This window comes from Oncorhynchus mykiss, chromosome 7 (genome assembly GCF_013265735.2).
Source record: "Oncorhynchus mykiss isolate Arlee chromosome 7, USDA_OmykA_1.1, whole genome shotgun sequence".
Lineage (NCBI taxonomy): Eukaryota > Metazoa > Chordata > Actinopteri > Salmoniformes > Salmonidae > Oncorhynchus > Oncorhynchus mykiss.
The window spans coordinates 60,281,598-60,295,633 of NC_048571.1; the positions used below are offsets into that span (position 1 = coordinate 60,281,598).

General features: G+C 41.5%; 1 protein-coding gene across 3 annotated transcripts; it reads right to left on the bottom strand.

Moving 5' to 3' along the window:
- Positions 1–1,046: 1,046 nt before the first annotated feature.
- On the bottom strand, positions 1,047–13,693 carry LOC110528140 (GATA-binding factor 2-like). Of its 3 annotated transcripts, none has more exons than XM_036983682.1 (6): positions 13,267–13,693; positions 12,323–12,700; positions 11,189–11,779; positions 7,112–7,269; positions 3,720–3,845; positions 1,047–3,149 (listed from the first exon to the last, which is right to left on the bottom strand). In XM_036983682.1, exons 2-6 carry the CDS (start codon positions 12,552–12,554, stop codon positions 2,862–2,864), a joined length of 1,395 nt encoding a protein of 464 aa, XP_036839577.1. In that variant the 5' UTR covers positions 12,555–12,700; positions 13,267–13,693; the 3' UTR covers positions 1,047–2,861. The 3 variants fall into 3 exon arrangements, with proteins under 3 accessions (XP_036839577.1, XP_036839576.1, XP_036839578.1); XM_036983681.1 differs by having other exon boundaries at positions 12,323–12,847; XM_036983683.1 differs by lacking the exon at positions 13,267–13,693 and having other exon boundaries at positions 7,112–7,257; positions 12,323–13,236.
- Positions 13,694–14,036: the final 343 nt, after the last annotated feature.

The window sequence follows — 14,036 nt, forward strand, 5'->3', positions numbered from 1 at the left end:
GGCAAACTTTAAACAACACTTTTTATGGATATCTTTAAGAAATGGCTTTCTTTTTGCCACTCTTCCATAAAGGCCAGATTTGTGCAATATACGACTGATTGTTGTCCTATGGACAGAGTCTCCCACCTCAGCTGTAGATCTCTGCAGTTCATCCAGAGTGATCATGGGCCTCTTGGCTGCATCTCTGATCAGTCTTCTCCTTGTATGAGCTGAAAGTTTAGAGGGACGGCCAGGTCTTGGTAGATTTGCAGTGGTCTGATACTCCTTCCATTTCAATATTATCGCTATCACAGTGCTCCTTGGGATGTTTAAAGCTTGGGAAATCTTTTTGTATCCAAATCCAGCTTTAAACTTCTTCAAAACAGTATCTCGGACCTGCCTGGTGTGTTCCTTGTTCTTCATGATGCTCCCTGCGCTTTTAACGGACCTCTGAGACTATCACAGTGCAGGTGCATTTATACGGAGACTTGATTACACACAGGTGGATTGTATTTATCATCATTAGTCATTTAGGTTAACATTGGATCATTCAGAGATCCTCACTGAACTTCTGGAGAGAGTTTGCTGCACTGAAAGTAAAGGGGCTGAATAATTTTGCACGCCCAATTTTTCAGTTTTTGATTTGTTAAAAAAGTTTGAAATATCCAATAAATGTCGTTCCACTTCATGATTGTGTCCCACTTGTTGTTGATTCTTCACAAAAAATACAGTTTTATATCTTTATGTTTGAAGCCTGAAATGTGGCAAAAGGTCGCAAAGTTCAAGGGGGCCGAATACTTTCGCATGGCACTGTATATCCCATACTGCAGTGACACGTTGCTAGTGTTATAATTACTCTCCCATTCCCATTCACAGTGTATGCTACAGTATAAGGTGTGTGTGTGTGTGTGTGTGTGTGTGTGTGTGTGTGTGTGTGTGTGTGTGTGTGTGTGTGTGTGTGTGTGTGTGTGTGTGTGTGTGTGTGTGTGTGTGTGTGTGTGTGTGTGTGTGTGCATGTGTTGAGTCCTGAATCTCTCGCGGGGAAAATAAGTCTCCTTCATTTTTACAAGGTTTCTTTATTATCATCAGTATGAAATGGCATCCAGATTGTCAGGTTATAGTTGTTCTGAACAGGTAATAGTGAGCAGGTCTGTGGTTTTCTATCTGTTAGGTTGACTGGAAGCAAATCAAAGCTGTGCTGTGACACAGAGACACACACCACAGAGAAACAGAGAGGTACAGGTTCTGCCCATTACCATGGCAAAGCTGGCAAAACAGGAGAAGCCTAGGTAACATAGAACAAGACGGGTCAATAAGGCTGTCCCAAACATAGAAATAGGATTGATAGAACAGATTGTTGCTTCGTGGTAAAGTGTAAATGACCTTATTATTTCAACAATAGCGTCAGTTTCTGTACGACGTATCTAATATGGCAGCTGAAATGGCAAGGGTATCTGTTTTATTCAATCAATTCTATGCTCTGTGTATCTCTCCCTGTCTCCTTGAAGGATTTTAACACACAGCCCTGTGGGGATCATTTAAAGAGGGAGAAATTGGCCGAATTAAACTTGATTTCTTTATTTTCATGAAGAGAAAAATGTTTAACAGCTCAGAGAAAGCGCTTCAGCTGAAAAATATATTCATTACGATAGAAATGGTGATAACATTATCCATAATAGTTCAGGTGAAAGAAAAAGGAAAAAATAAAATAAATTATCTGAATGACAATAATAATAACAATAAGTATGATAACAACAACAACAATAATAAACTGTTTCAAATGAAGCTTTATAAACTTTTTTTCTTTGCTTGTTTATTTTTATCTTTGTAATGTCCATTAAAAATAGTAGAAGTCATTGAGCAGAAATCCAGCATATATTTATTAAACAGTGTGAAGGGAATTGCTCTGTCTTCACCACCCCAGTATATCACACATTTACATTATTCACAGTTACTAGAGACCTGCTCGGCACATACAGTACCACTGCAACAGGACGGGGGAGAGGTGGGAGGAGATGGTAAATGCATGGGGATGGGTGTAGGTGTAGTCTATACAGTATCTGGTCTAAGCGGGTACCTAGTAGAAAGGAAAATGACCCCCTCCCATCCACCCATCAGTGGATGCTGTGGATGCTGCCTGGTTCCCCATATACCCTTTACAGCCTCTCTATTCATAGATTGCACCTCAGTCACTTCGTCACACACTGCCATTGTTATCAACAATCTACAGACGCCACAGCCATATTAATGCTCAAATGTAGAACGGGGCTAATGATCTGTTTTGTCTAAATTACACTATAGGGGCGTGGGAATATGATGACATTGCTAAAGTATTCACATATTTAGTAGAAAACAACTTTGCCCTCATCGTTATGTTGTCAAATGTACTTTAGACAGATGGCAATGTTGTAATTTGCTAGCAAAGTTTGTAAAAAATAGCTAGCAATGCTAACGTTATCTAGCTAAAATATGGAGGTCTCCCCTCAATCTTAGCTAGCTAGCTAGCGTTATACTCTAAAGTCAATCTCGCGACATCAAAATGATGACAAAAGGTTTTCCTACTAATTATTTGCCTTCTTTAGAAATGTCATTGTGTTTTCAAGCCACAGTAATGCACTATAAACCAAATCTTCATCAACTCCCAATGAGGATGCATTGAGTATTATGCTCAGTTGGGCATAGTCCTAAAACGAACATTCAAAACAATATTGTGGCGCAATGTGGAATGCATGAATACAACAAGACAATCAACACAGACACACCAAATGCATGTCTTTAACATTTTATACATTGTCCTCAAGCCAGAGGCCTATCTGACCCTCAACCCCGATTAGAAAACTCAACAACCTTCACTTCCTCTGTGCCTCCCTGTCCTCCCCAGCTCAGCCCATGGCTGTGACCATGTTGGAGTGGTGGGGGTGGCCGAAGGAGGGGTGTATGGGTGTGGGGGTGGGCAACATGTGTCCGGAGTGACTGAAGGGTGGCAGGTGGCCCATGTGGGTCATGTGTCCGGCCAGGGAGGCAGCACTGAAAGGAGAAGACTTGTCGTGCATACACTTGGACAGCTCCTCATAACCATCACCGCCCCGCCTGCCCTTCTTGGACTTGTTGGACATCTTGCGGTTGCGTGTCTGGATGCCTTCCTTCTTCATGGTCAAAGGCCGGTTTACCTGTAGGGAGACGGGGTTGGAGAGAGAGATGAGTGACCGGGTTGAGATGGTGGTAAGGGTTTTTAATCGACTTAATATGTTTGAGCTTAATGGAGTATGTGCAGAAATAACGTACTGTATATTATCTGAAAACACACTCATTTGCAAATTTTTCTAACATTTTTTAAACAAAAAAAATAACATGCAGAAACAGTATGCAGCTTATTCCCTAAAACTAGGCCATATTCAATTTAATACATGGCAATACACCAAGGCTGAACATTGAACAGTTGTGCCTCATTTGAACAGACGCAGTTGGTCTGACGGAATAACAGTCCCACCATTGTGAGTCTCAAGGGGATGACGCCTACCATGGAAACAATAAAGCACAAAGAAAGAAAACACCAACGGGGCCCAGTGTGTCTGAGGGGCCAAGCTCTGGATCCCTGTCTCCCTCCCTCCTTCCCTCCCGATCCCTCTTTCATATGCTGTTCTAATCAATGCAACCTGTCCATATACTTGACCTGGCTGGCTGAGTGTGGGTAGGGCTGGTGGTCGGTCAGGCCAGGCGGTTAGCAGTGAAAGACTTACGTTGTGCAGCTTGTAGTACAGGCCGCAGGCGTTGCACACGGGGTCTCCATTGCCGTTGCGCCTCCACAGTGTGGTGGTGGTTGTCTGGCAGTTAGCACAACAGGTGCCGGCTCGTCTGGCCGCAGACTGGATGGAAACATGAAGAAAGCATTTATTAGACCACAACTGAATGGACACATAACACATGAAAGAATAGGTTGGGGATTACTTTAGAGCTGGAAGGTGTGTAGATAGTATTTGCATATTGACTGCCAGGAGCGGAGAGGACATATAATATTCCATGCTGTTTTAGATCAAAGTTGTTCATTATAGTTATAGATTTGCATATCATTTCAGTAATTTATTCATATTGCGTGACAGTTTGATAGTTCATTGTAATGCTATGAAATACTGAATGAAGTATGCAATACAAATGTCTCAGGTCTTTACATTCCCAGACAGAATATTTATCAAAACACTAAATAGTTGTTAACGTGTGAATTAATTGGTCTCTATTAACAAGGAGCGTGCCAGAGTACTCGCTCAAGACGAGTATCTTAACAGATATGGATCATTTTCCGAAAAAGACAATGACAGGACTATTTTTTGTAATTATCCATGATCGAAATGTGTTATTTAGTTTTAGCCGCCAGCACGCATCTCTCTTTCACTCAAACAGTGTGAAGCGCTGTGCGCTCCGCTCCGACTGTTTGCTAGATGGTATTAACCTACAATAAACAATATGTTACTATAAAAGTAATGCTGAATAGATCATATAAGAAAGTAATGGGTTGTCTATATAGGCTACAGTTTTTTCCCAGCATGAGAAATCGTTTTCATTTCACAGACACAGTAGTGATGAACACTCACTATCAAAGGTCTTCCTGTCAGATGCAAAGCATCGCTATTGAATGGAGATTAGGTAGCGAGGGGGGCTATAGGCCCTCCAGTGTCCGGGCTGTCTGTGCGATCCCCTGCTATTACAGATGGTTTCTTCACACTTAATAATATGAGACATTTACAAGTATACCCCTATAGCTAAATATGGTAATCTGAACCCTCAGTCAGAATAGTGCATGGCCCTATACAGCTACGGATCATTTTAAAACATGGATTAGTGCAAATTACCTCTATTAAGTCAAATAGAAACGCCCCAATTTGTGTAAACCTGGCCCTACATAAACATCTCTCCAAGTAAATAAGTCTAGGCTCGAGCCCTAACCTTGGCCCGACAGGAAGCAGGGCATAAATCCATGTATTTTATCTCCCCGTGCGCCCTGCTTGCATCTCGATAGCCCTCGCTTTTTTCTGTGCACATAACCGGGCCTGAAATGTTGTGCCGGTCCGCTTTACTGTATGCTATGAGATGAGGACTGACCGGCTTGACCACTGCTATAGAAAAGTATGTGTAGTTAGCGCGCCACGGACGGAAACATGCGCTGCCCCCGCGTCCTTATCCGTACCCGCAGATATCCGGATATAGGAAACAACTGGAAGGCCCCTGCGCGAGCACTGGAAGGCCCCTGCGCGAGCACTGAAAACACGCGAGCAGAAAAGTATCTACAAACTCACCAGGCACTGACTCGTATGGAAAAAGCATTCTTGATGCTCACAGGATTATATGATCAATGTGAATGGATTTTTCAGTCATTAGGACCAAAGTGACAGTTATTAAACGTTATTATGCTTGTCATGCACGTTTAGGCTATATTGATTGTGGTTGGTCCAGGAATATCCTTTGGACTTCTATTATTTCTCAAGGCACAAATATTCATAGCCTAGGCCTATGGCGTTGATGCTTACAATGTTAAGCAGCTCAAGTCACGATAGTGTTCAAACGTTTCAAAAATGATCTAAAAATGGGTCTCTAAATAGTCTCGGCGGTGATGCCTTTTGTATAGCCAGCATTGTCTGGCTCAGTGCCGTCGGCAGAGACCTTGTGAAAACGACCATTCTCTTATTAAGATGCTCACAGGATTATATGATCTTTAGTTAGGATGGTCCTTTAAAAAACGCAGTCGACATGAAATACTGTATGTTAAATAACCTATGTGTGTCTCAACCATAAATGCGTTTCAATACTAGTATCCGTACCCTTTGATTAATATATTAATAATCCTATTATCAACCTGAGACGTTTGGGAACCAATTCGTAAATCATTTGAATAGGCATACCCTAATTATGCATACATCCGCATTTCAGAAATGAATTACCAGAAATTATAAGCCATATGTATTTCATTTCTATAGATGGATCTCCCTTATAATGGCTCAGTTTGTTTTATAGTAATTTCTCTATTTCTGCAAAATCCCAATGTATTCAAGAGGGGCGTGGAAAAAATGCTCTTGCAAAAATCAACCACGAGTTGCCAGAATAAATCAATTATCGAGAGGTTATGGGCCTAGTGAAATTATAGCTCAGTGAAATACGTTTATGGTTATTATTATATGCTATTTTACATTATTTCTATCATTCTTATTATTCTTATTATTATGCTATTGATTTATTAGTCTACATGCAAATAGGTTTAGGCCCGCGAACAGTAGCTGTGGGCTATTTAAAATGTTATAAATACAGGAAATATTCAGATCATATCTCGAATATAGTTATTTTGTCATTTATGCATATCATTTTTTGGTTGCTCATTTATCTTTCAACAGGCCATGGAGAAAGGTATTTCTTTGCTTTTTGTATTTGATGCAAATCCGACTGGCCATCACGCAATATAATATTATCTAAATCACAACTGATGTTCTGTTCTTATTTATGTCTTCTGGTTTCTACATCTCATTGGGTCATCATATCAATTCCCTCCATCGCAGAGTTTCATATATGTGCATTCTTCATTGCGCATATGTTATTGTTGAGACCAGGTGTTTTAAAGTCTGGTTATCTCAGGGCTATAGATACTGTAACATGTAAAAAATAGCTTTTCATTTTAACCCAACAATTTAAAAAAAAAAATGCAATCAATGGAGTTACCAGCACATTAAGTCTAAAACGACTGTTTTCAGTAATTACAACATTTACATAGTCCATTGAACTGCTGTCTGACTAGAGAGAGGCCTGCACTGGCCCTGATATCAGTAACAGTATCAGAAGTAGCAGCAATAATGATAGCAGAAACAACAAAGTTAGCTGCACTCGGCTAACAGCCTGTGTACAGGAGCACAGGGGTGAGTGGGAAACACAATTCCCGGAAACTGATTGGGAAAATATAACTTTCCTGGAATTGTGCCCTTCTTGCCCTCTCCCCCCCACCTTGTGCTCTTATTTACCTCTGCACTCCATGATCTGTGTGTGTGTGTGTGTGTGTGTGTGTGTGTGTGTGTGTGTGCGTGTGTGCGTGTTTGTGTGCATGTGTTGGGGGGGGGGGGGGGGGGGGGGGGCGGGGGTGTTCCGTAGTACTCACCAGTCTACGTTTGGGCTTGATGAGGGGTCGGTTCTGACCGTTCATCTTGTGGTACAGGCCGCAGGCGTTACACAGGTAGTGGCCCGTACCATCCCTTCGCCACAGTGGGGTAGAGGTGGCTCCACAGTTGACACACTCACGCCCCTCTGAGCAGCATGCAGGTGGAGGGAGAGCACAGGGACATTTATAAAATTAACCTGTCAACTCTGACACATTTATCATACGCAAAAACTCTGTAACGTGTAGCAGTGAAATTTACAATTTAGTAAAATGTCATGTAAGTAAGTCTGCACTGCATATTTTTATACTAGGTTCACCAAAGCATGGGAAAAGTTTTGAGAATTAATTTTAGTTACTAAGTTCTAATCTCTAGTATGGGAAAGTGTTTTTCGTGTGAAGTTTGTGTGAGAGCAAGAAAGTGTGTGTTTAACCCTCTGCAGACTCTTGGAATAACAAAAGGCTTTGTTCTGTTTGATCTGGTTAAGTTTCTCCCTGTCAGTTTTGGGTCAGCTGGTACGCATACACCCACAATGAATTGTAGGCTATCTCTTACGTTTCTGCTCATTTTGCTGTGATTGCAATCAATGTTCCCACTAAACTGTGCGTGAAAGCACAGCTCCCCTTGAACTGCCGCCCAGAAGAAATATCAACACGTGCAGAGAAGCACAAGATTAAACTTCCCTCAACTTTCTAGAGTTTTCCCCTTTAGTTCACTCTATCAACGTTTCACTCTAAGGTGGGAATTGTGCTCGAATCAACGCAATATTAGCCACTTCCAATATAACATACTGAAACAAAACAAACTATGCAAGACATTTTCTTGTAGGCAGAGCGCATTGGAGTAGGATACAACTACATTGACTAGCACGACTCAGGACCATACTCTACACAGACCTGTGTACCATAACCAATCAGAGCTACAATGGGCCTATATGCAAATATCTATTGCCATATTTCATGCCATATTGCCATTCACATTGAACTGAACTGTGTTTACCATATGAGTAGTCACAAGTAGATGCAAGAGCTGCATGTAGCCCCCTGTGCACATTTGTTTATATTATTTGATAGTTAATGAGTTATTAGCCCAGTTATAGCTCATTTACAGATAACAATGGGGGAGTGGTTGCTTCCTACAAGAGCACAAAATGTGTGCATTTCGAGACATCTTTGAAAAAGCAAGTCAGGTAAAGAGATTTTATTTATGTCTTAAAGGAACAGTGTTGTATTTTCAGTTGTCTTGAAGAAGCTAAGTAGACAATAGGCAGAGGGTAGCATAATTTCTGGAATAATGGTATGGGAATAATAATGAATGTTATATTGTAAAGTGGTTTCTTCCATCAAACAACACAACATTCTCAGTCACCGTGTCTGAAGGACAAGTGGATAAACAGGTTCATGTCAAGCCCTGCATGTATTTTTCAATAGTCTCATGGAATGTTGGCCTATATTGACCACCACACATTGGCTGCTACTGTATGCTGAATGATATTTCCATGTTAAAATGTTATGGGATGCATTTTTCTCCATTGTGTTTAATGGTAGGCCACTCTAGTAGGCCTACATTATGATCAAATAGCCACAGTAGTCTACTTGGCCACTGTTAAATCTGTAACTTAAAGCGGGTACAGTCTCAGTGTTCACAGTAAACGAGCAGCAGAAGTTTAACAGAATTTTCACAGTGTTCACAATGTTTCACAAAGTTTGCACTAAGCAGACCTTAAATTTGCTCAAGATAAAAAATGTTTGAGGGAACCATTTTTACATGTTTGTGCTGCTTATAATGTGGATCAGATTCTCAGTCTAGATTAGTAGAGGTAATACTAGTGTGCTTGTGGGCCTTTGCCTCTGTTGGTGGCTCCAGATAATAGTATGGACAGCCAGAGAAGGAGGGAGAGAAAAAACTGGGGAGACTGAGAGGAGAGAGAGGAAGGGGGCCTGAATTAGGTTTAGTCAAACAGGAAGTACCTCTAAGGTATGCATGATCAGGGACTTCACCATAATAGTGTGACACTATAGTGTTCTATAGTCCTGCAAGCCACCAGTAATGGACATCCCCACAGAGATAGGCTCCTAGAAACAGGACAGACTATTCCTGCATGATGTCAGGGAGCGCCCCTAACACACAAATCTATCAGGGAGGAGGATTCACTACCAAACACCTAGCTGGGTCTTCCTGATGGAAGTTGTTCCTTTGTCTGAGAATGACCATAATACCACTGTGACAGATGTTTTTATTTGTATTTTTAAGAATACTCTTAGGGTTTTTGTTGAGACATCTAATCCCTATTTATGAAATATGGTGAATTAGTTTTTTTGTTGGTGCTTTCTTTCTCTAACAAATGAATACTGGTGCTCAGTATAAGGGAGAATGGTTTATAAGATAGGGTGCTGCTTCAAGGAAATCAGCTCAGCCTATAGTTGCCAAATGTAAGTCTTGACAATGCTATATTATGTAACAAAGAAATGTCTCGTTTTGGCTATATGCTCTAGCAGATCTTCTTTTCACATCTCCGTGGCTGTATCTAGTTTGTCATTCTCAAGGGCAAGGCAGCTCGAGCGTAATTGAGTCGCGGTTTGCAAAAGAGGATAATAAACGTGTCAGCCAAAGCGCGCCCACGCTCAGCCGAACGACAGGTATTGGGTGCTCGAGGCGTGGCAGTATGCTTTACCTGTCCCTTCCAACAAAATAGGCCTAAGCAAATTATTCCTCTGGGGCTAGGCCCTACATTTCTCAGACCTGGGACACTGGCAAAGTTGTGTCACTGGGACACTGGGAACGTTGTGTCTTCACAGCTTACAATAAGCAAGGTTTCTTATCATTATTAGACAGAGACTATCATTATAATTGTATTACATCTGTTGATATTACCGATTTGTATTATTAACAAAATATGCAGATTTGATATGATCATTTGGCCTAATAAAGAGGAAACGGTAGACCTATAGGGAGTAGGCCTACTGTTTAAAAACGTGGCTGCATAAATAAAGCCAGACAAAATCGACGAAGAAGACACTGTATATCATCACCTCACACCACCTCTTATTGTTGTATCTGTCCCCCCCATAACAAATAAACAGTTATGAATGGCCTTTTTATATGTAATTAGTCTATTTCTTATAGTTAACCATAATATCTGCTTTTGTCCTCATGGGGATGAAAAGATTGAGATATCCTTCTTCATCAATAGGCTATGCAAAGCAATTCACATACAGGATTACTATTATGTGGATATGTGACACTGCTTTATGTGTATGTGTGTAGAGGCCTGCAGCTTCCTACTGGTTCTTTGAAGCGGATTGTGTTTACTTTTGGCGACGAAAGAAACCGGTGTGTTTGAAAATAGCTATGAAAGGAGTTGCTAACAACATGCACCCAGATAAGATGTAACCTCATCCCAATTATCTTCTGCAAACCACACGTCGAGGCTTATTGCAATGATATTGTCACCCTTTTCTAAGGACGTCAATGGAAAGTTGGCTAACTGAGTAAATCAAATTGCATTAAACTGGAGGTTTTGAAAATGCCAAAGACGTTTTATTCAGGATATTTGTCACAAAGGACCAGTCTTATAGAGCAGTAGTATATTAGGGGAAATGTTCTCATGCATGTAAAATAAACATAGGCGTCAATATATCGAGTATTATATAAAATAATATATTAATTCTAGGCTAACTATTATATATATATTTTTATAGGCTATATATATTTATACCTACATAAGTAGCTTTGGTCTAAAATGTGCCTTAGTTTCTGTTTTTAGTTTAAACGGTGTTCCATAATATTTCATATTATTCTTGTTTTAAAATATGCTATTTGTTTTTAACTCAATAATGGGTTTAGATACAACAAACCTGTGATAATGCTAAAACAGCCTAAATATACCTAGCGTATAAGACTAGTCCAATAAAGTAATTTCGGTGTGTTCTGTCAAAATAATAATTATATTCATAATGATGATGATAAAAATAATAATACATAAAGTATTGCCATCATCATTAGGCTATGTCATCATCATTTTATTCTGTAGTACAAACATTTGAAATGCCACATTTTCGAGATGAGAGGAGACTCACCTGAGCACGACCGAGTTTTGCTTTTACATTTCGGGGTGAAGCTGGAGGACGATCCTCCGAGTAGGCTGCCAGGGTGGAACAGACTGCCCCCGTAGTCATGCGCTGCCGGGAGAGAGTACGTGGGGTAGGTCGGTATGGGGTGGTGCGTGGAGGGGGTCTGGGCGCTTATTGATGCCAGGCTGCTTCGGAGAGGACTGGAACCCTCCATCTTCATGCCGTCAGAAAGGGACATTTGGTACTTTATAGACTCCTTCTCGTCCATTCTCGGGGTAGAGGACAAGGGAGAGGCGGCCCCGGGGTCTGGGGAGACGTCTTTCGGCGGGGTAGGGGGGAAACTGTAGAGATGTGGACTCGAATGGGATGCGGGCGTTAACGAGGAGGCGGAGGCCGTGCTGGCGTTGCTGCCGCAGGGATATAGGCCGCCTGAAGCCCCGGAGCCTGAGGAATGCAGCCCGGTCTTGCTGAAGTGACTGACCGCCCATGCGTTGTGATGGTGGGCCGCTGAGAGGGCTGCTTTGCCCGGCTCTAGCCATGAAATTCCCGGGCTATGGATGAGATGTGGCCGGCAGACCTGACCCCCAGCTAGGCGAGCTGTAAGAAGAGAAGAACAATCTGTTTTTTAGATCGAATACATAGGCCTACACAAACATACTAATTATATGGCCATTACAACTCTCATTGCCCTCTTGATGATGTGATGTCATAGGATTAGAGAAAGTTGGTACACCAGTCCTACACCTGTTGATGCAGGGTGACAATAATCCGACAATAATCCATCATTGTGCAAGGTATTATTCGATTCGTGAAGGGCACAAAATACACAGTTCGCAGGTATTCAGACAAAAACAGTGAAATGATAACCCCAGAAATGTTTGTTCTGGTGTTGGGTCATCGTTTTTTATTTTGTTTTTATAGTCAATGACAAATAAAGATATCTGGTCTAGTAAATGCATTGGAACATGCAGGACCTATTTTGCAGAAGAAGCCTTTAAGATTGTTTTATTGATTTTAGAAAAATAGGCTCCAATCCGCTCTGACAATTTTGAAGAAAATATTCAATGAATATAGGCCCACAATAATTCCCGCTTTATCCTGAAATGTAAGTCACTTAGCAAAGTGAATTTTAGGTCTTACCGTGAGCTTGGCTGTAGGACACTCTGGCCCGCGCATGAGCGGAGTTGTGGTAGTACGGGTTTCCCTGCGAGTCAAGATGGTTAAAGAAAACATCCACCTCGTCCGGAGGCAGAAGTTGTGCGGTGGGCTCCATGTAGTTGTGCGAAAGGCCGGGGTGGTGCGAGTCCGGGTGTTGGCCGTTTAGTACGGCATGGTGGTGCATCCACCGAGACGGATCAGCCCCTACATCCATGTCTGCGTGAGTCTTTCCGTGTGGGGCAAACAGGTTGAAAAGAGAAGAGGAGCCTCTCAAGGGAGAGGACAGTGTGTTCCTGAACCGTCCTCTCTTCGCTTTATCTTTCAGAAAAAAACGCGTCTCCCTCTCCTGATAAAAATGTCCTATTGTGGAAAACAAAACATAAATGTGTTAAGAAGTTGCGCTAGTCAATCTCCAATACATCGGTCCTCACTCGTAGTCCGATGAGTTCCTCTTGTCACTCTCCTTCTTCAACAGGCATCGAGTCGTGTTTAAAACTGGACTTATAACTGTAATACGACCAACAATAGGATGTTAATATTTCAGAGGCATTTACAAGGTGTTGCGTGGTTATCTCTGTGTGGTCGTCTAGTCCTAAGAGAAGAACTCGGGAAGGCTGCTCCTTTTTAGGTGCGTTTTGTAAGTGATGCATGTGAATATGCAACATAAGACATAAAGACATCGAGTCACTCGTCCCCAACCACTCCCATTCCGAGGAACCTGAAATCACCGACCCATCCTCACCGTTACGCGCGCAGATAAGTAGGCTATAGTTTTGAACCCATGCCTACACGTCATAGGCTAGCTAGTAAACTAATAATCGTCAGTAGCCAACTCAGAACAAACAGTTAACATTCTTACATAGTAAGTAGTCATATATTTTCATACACAATTTGGAAAATAAATAATACGGATTTCATGTAAATACCTTGACTTTCTCAGGTTTGGTTATTCCGTTTTCAAGCACCTTTGAGATAATTTTCCTTCAGTTAGCAAATGTATTTTCCTTTCCTGTATTGACTCAATTTATGCGGAATATCTTTGGCAAAATATCTTTGGTCTGTTTTCCTTGGTTTTGGTTTAGGGTTATCGTCTGGGTAAACTCCGTTGGAGACGGATAGAGCTTTAGCAACATACAGCTGAACTAACTGTCAGCACTGGTGGCAGTGAATTCAATATCATATGTGCAAGGGCAGGGTCTTAGATTTAGCGTTGACACCGCGACATCCAATTGGATTTTGCCTTCCCTGATTCTGGCAACTCCTTCCGCCGAATCTCCATGCCATTCACCTTCTCCAGCCCAAGCACCAGCGAGAAAACAGCCATGGTCCCTGAGTGTAGGCCTTACTGGTCTCATCCCACTGATCCCAGGGCGTATTAATCACCTTATTAAAGATGCAGCCTCGGGCTACCGCCCACACATCAATGCTTTCTCAACCAAGGGAGACATTTATTTGTTGATGCCAAGTGTAATGATCACTATATATTTTAATAAAAAACGTTTTTTTCCATAAATAGGCTACTCATGAGTATTTCTATTTTGTATTTAGGCTACATTAAACTATGTGCCAGATTTTTAATCACATGCGTAAAAGTGCGTAATAATGCAAATAGTATGGGCTACTCCAATGTACATTTTATTAATGTTGTTCAGTCTATGAATTACGCAAATTAGATAGCTTTTCGGACAGTGACGCT

Bases quoted from the DNA above. Each gene is read 5' to 3' on its own strand.
- LOC110528140 (XM_036983682.1), bottom strand. From the start codon at position 12,554: ATGGATGTAGGGGCTGATCCGTCTCGGTGGATGCACCACCATGCCGTA. The intron at 3,846-7,111 runs GTGAGTACTACG...GTTTCCATCCAG, and splicing joins TCAAGCCCAAACGTAGACTG to TCTGCGGCCAGACGAGCCGG. The intron at 3,150-3,719 runs GTAAGTCTTTCA...GTCTCCCTACAG, and splicing joins TGTACTACAAGCTGCACAAC to GTAAACCGGCCTTTGACCAT.